We start from the raw sequence: 4322 nt of genomic DNA, 5'->3' as shown, positions 1-4322 counted from the left end.
GACCCTGGGAAAAGGGGGGGGGGCGTTGAGGAGCCTGGGATCCCGGGGGACAGGTTCGAGCTTGGGGAGCCTGGGACCCTAGGAGCTTAGGATCTGGATCTGAGGCTCTCAGCTGAAAACTTTCCCGCTCCCGCTCTCTGCCCAGGCTGTGGCTGAGTACCATCAGGAGCAGGATTCTGGATTCCAGGAGCAGCGAGCCCTGGCATATGAGGCCCGACGGAGGAGGCTAGAGGACTTGGCCCAGCACATCGCCGAGGGCCGGGCCAGGAAACAGCGGGCACCTCGGGAGGCTGAGCAAGGAGAGGAGGGAGGTGAGGTGGGGACCCTGGGGGAGAGGCCAGGAGTTCCTTTGGAGCCTTCTACTCACACCTTGTTTCCCCCTTCTCCAGAGCCCCAGCCCCCTTTCCCAGAAACTGCAATGCTAGTTCAGCTGCCCACAGCCCGCCCCAGATCTGCCTGGGCCAGGCCCCTGGACTGGCACCAGCCTTCCCCAGATTGGCCCTACGCTGGAAACCCAGGGCATGAGCTGCGGTATCGAGTCTACAAGGATCTGTGGGAGAGGGGCTACTTCCTTACTTCTGGGGGCAAGTTTGGGGGTGACTTTCTGGTCTATCCAGGTGAGCTGGTATCCCCACCCCTAACCTTGTGGTCCCATCACCATGCACCCCACCTCTACCCTATGGATTGCTCTAGGGTGAGGGAGGAGGCCCTGTGGTGGGTGGTCGGCCTTCTCTTGCTTCTGTCTCCAGTCTCCTGGAATTACAGAGAGAAGGGAGTACTGAAGCCCTCTGGGTCAAATTGGAGAGTAGGTCTGGAGGAAGAGAACAGTGCCAGCCTTGCCAATGCACCCCCTGCCCCCTTTGGCTGGAGGTCTGGTGGTTTGAGATTACGGGGGCTTCGGATTCATTCAGGATCCAATGAGTGTGGGAGTGATGGGCAGAAGAGCTGTAGAAATGCAGATTCCTTCTTGATGTGAGGAATGGGTCTGTTTCCTCTGCTGTAAAATAAGGCCTTTGCCACCAGCTCTGCTCTGCTGAATTGTCCTACAAGTCTAGTCACAAATAGACCACATCGGTGGGGGATGGGAAGTGGGAAGGTGTCTCTTTCCCCCACCTCATTCTTCCTCTTTCCCAATCCCAGGTGACCCCCTTCGCTTCCATGCCCACTTTGTGGCCCAGTGCTGCACCCCTGGGAACCCCCTCCCACTGCCAGACCTTGTTTCTGCTGGCCGTCTTGGGACCAACGTTCGAAAGACTCTGCTTCTGTGCTCCCCTCTGCCCAATGGCTCTGTGGCCTACACGTCTCTGCAGTGGGCTGGCCTGCCGTGACTGGCGAAGGGTTGGGGAAGGAACCTTTCTTGGAACCATGGGCCCAGAGCTCCGGAGGGACCCCTCCTCATTGAGGCTCTGCCCCTCTGGGGCTCCTGTTCCCTCATCTATAACTCAGACATCATGCATCTGCCCATGCTGGATACCATGGATAACCCAAGCCCCTAGTGCTGGGGAAGGAGAGTGGAGGGCCACTGCTTATTTCAGAGGAATAAAAACTGGCCAAGTGCTGGAGCCTGGCGGGTGTGTGTGTGTGTGTGTGTGTGTGTGTGTGTGTGTGTGTGTCCAGAACCCTTCCAGGAAGGAGTCTGAGTCCATAGTTCTCTCAGGCTTTACCTCTGGCTGGCCTTAGTTTCCTTATCCATAAAAAGGGGCAGCAGTAAGTTTGGGGGGGGGGATCCTCATTTTACCAAGCTTGAGCTCAGAGTTGGACAGAGATTTTCAGGTGCCTAACAGGAGTCATCCCTTTTCCACACTTCAGGATGATTCTTTCCCACAGCCCTTTAAGGCACAGTGCCTGGCACATAGTAGGTGATAGATGTTGCTGTTAAATCGTTACCCCATTTGGTGTTTTGTTCTGCAAAGATGCAAGAGTGGTTTGCCATTTCCTTCTGTAGCTCATTTTATAGGAAACTGAGGCATACAAGGTTAAGTGACGTGCCCAAGGTCACACAATTAGTAAATGTCTGAGGCCAGATTTGAACTCTGGAAGAGGAGTCTTCCTGACACTGCCTAGCCCCTGGGCCACCTGGCACCAAGGCACTATATAGACACTATTATTGTTTTATTATCCTCATGAGGGAGACTGGGGCCCTTCACCATGTTCCCCTGCTCTTTAGCATATCAAAGTCTTTTCGCACCCAAGGTGGCCAGATGAACTAGATACTGTTGCTGGGAACAGTCATCCCCACTCTCCTTGCTCCAGTCACAGTCGTCAGGCCCTCTTGGAGCCACTCCTGCTCTCCATGATCTGGTCTCTCCATCTTCTTCTCCGAGTTGTTTCTGAAGGGCAGGTCTGACCACCCCACCATTATTTCCAGGATCAGCTATAAACTCCCTCGTCACTGAAAGCCCTTCCCCAGCAGGCTCCACCCTCCCTTGATAGAATTATGGCCCCTTACCCCCTGCAGGCCTGCTGTGGCCCAGACAAGCCCTCCTGGAAGATAGCTGCTTCTTAGAATCCCCATTTCCCTCCCACCCTCCATTCAAGGCCTATTTTGTACAGGAGCCCTTCCTTGGTCCTCCCAATGGCTAATGCCATTGCCTTCCTAAATCACTTTGTATTGATTTTTTATATGGATTGCATGTGCATCTGTGTGTATATATCCAGTTATATGCATGTGGGCAGGCATTAGTCTTCAGTAGAATGGAAGTTTCCCCAATTATAGGTCCCCAGTAGGAAGTTAACAAATGTTTGCTGATTGATACGGGAGTCAAATAAATTCATGGAGGGGAGAAGTGGAAACAGTGTTGGATTTGGAGAGAACCTGAATTCCAGGCCTGTCCGTTGCTTCCTGTGTGAGGTCCCTGGTCAAGTCCCTTTCCTTCTCTGGGCCTGCCTCAGTTTCCCTACCTATCTGATGAAAGACTTTGACTCCGAAGGGGAAAAGTTGGTTCTAAATGACCAAGAACTTGGAGCATGTTGGTGGTAGAAATGGGCTCACAACACACGAACAGTTCAGGACTTGGAATTTGTCCAGTTTGGTTCTCAGCAAAGTCAAAGGCATCCCATGTTCAGAATGAAATGACCAGCTTCAGCTTCCAGCTCAAAAGGATGATGTAGGGACTAGGCAAACATGAGAAAATTAGAAATGGGCCTGTTGGGATGCCCGCCACCTAGTAGGTCATCAAAAAGGCTTATTGCTTATTGTTCAACCTCTTGAGGGATTTCAACCTGGTTAGAAAAACCTAGAACGTGCTCTTCCTTCCAGATTCCTAATTCTTAGAACAGCTTCTTGGCTTATGTAGCTGTGAAAAGCTAAAAAAATTTTTTTGCATTTTAAAAATCTTTTTTCTAAGTTCTCTAAGGGCAGCTAGGTGGCTCAGTGGCTAGAGCACTGGGCCTGGAGTCAGTCATCTTCCCAAGTTCAAATGTGGCCTCAGATACCAGCTGTGTGAGTCTAAGCAAGACACTTAACCCTGTTGGCCTCAGTTTCCTGATCTGTAAAAAGCGCTGGAGGAGGATATGGCCAAACGTTCCAGTATCTTTGCAAGAAAACCCCAAATGAGCCCATGAAGTCAGACCTGACTGAAACTTCTGACAGACAACAAAGTGACGCAGGAATGCAAACAAACTTATCTTGAAGGTGGCTGTAAAACGGTTTAGCTGAAGAAAGCACTCCCTCCGTTTTGATTTGTTTTTATTAAATAAACCCTTACCTTCCGTCTTAGAATCCAAATTGTGTATTGGTTCCTAGGCAGAAGAGGGTAGATAATGGGGGTCAAGTGACTTGCCCAGGGTCACAGGGCTAGGGAGGGTCCGGGTTCAGATACTGAAGGGTCTAGAGAACTTCGGGGTGCTCTTTTCCACCTGGAGAGATGCGGGGAAATGGGAGCTGTCTTCGGGTACCTGAATAAGCGAAAGAAGAAGGGCTGACTGTGTGCAAGATACTGGGGCCGCCAGCATTAAGAGGCAGACAGTCCCTGTCCTGGAGGGGCTCCCAGTCGCTCGGGAAGGGAGGCACTGCCCAGGCTTATATCTGCAGGTCGGACTCCGGGCGACCAGCAGCTGGAGCAGAGGTCCCGGCAGTGCAGTTCCTCCAAGATCTAGGCCTCCGATGGCACGGGGTCAGGGACTGGGGGTGGGGGGGATCACCTAAGGCTCCTAGTTCGGGGCTCTGACCCGTCCTCCCCTGGCTGGGCAGCAGCCTGGGGGTGGCCCTCCCTTCCTCCGGGACTTCTCCCCTTTATGGGGGTGGGGGAAAGGCCATCCCGAAGGCTCGTAGTTCGGGCTCGCTAGGTCACCAGTCTAGGGGGTGGGAGCCGTCCAGCCAA

At 52.9% G+C, this 4322-nt stretch overlaps 1 protein-coding gene across 1 annotated transcript; it reads left to right on the top strand.

Moving 5' to 3' along the window:
- Positions 1 to 145: 145 nt before the first annotated feature.
- On the top strand, positions 146 to 1568 carry TSEN34 (tRNA splicing endonuclease subunit 34; the record flags this gene model as incomplete). The annotated part of the gene is made up of 3 exons (XM_044684000.1): positions 146 to 311; positions 390 to 617; positions 1141 to 1568. Coding segments are annotated over 3 exons (582 nt in total), but the record flags the coding sequence as incomplete, so codon positions are not given.
- Between the last annotated feature and the right edge of the window lie 2754 nt (positions 1569 to 4322).

Source organism: Gracilinanus agilis, unplaced genomic scaffold (genome assembly GCF_016433145.1).
Source record: "Gracilinanus agilis isolate LMUSP501 unplaced genomic scaffold, AgileGrace unplaced_scaffold40050, whole genome shotgun sequence".
In the NCBI taxonomy this organism is placed as follows: domain Eukaryota; kingdom Metazoa; phylum Chordata; class Mammalia; order Didelphimorphia; family Didelphidae; genus Gracilinanus; species Gracilinanus agilis.
The sequence above is the reverse complement of the archived record's forward strand: the minus strand, read 5'-3'. Positions and strand labels throughout refer to the sequence as shown.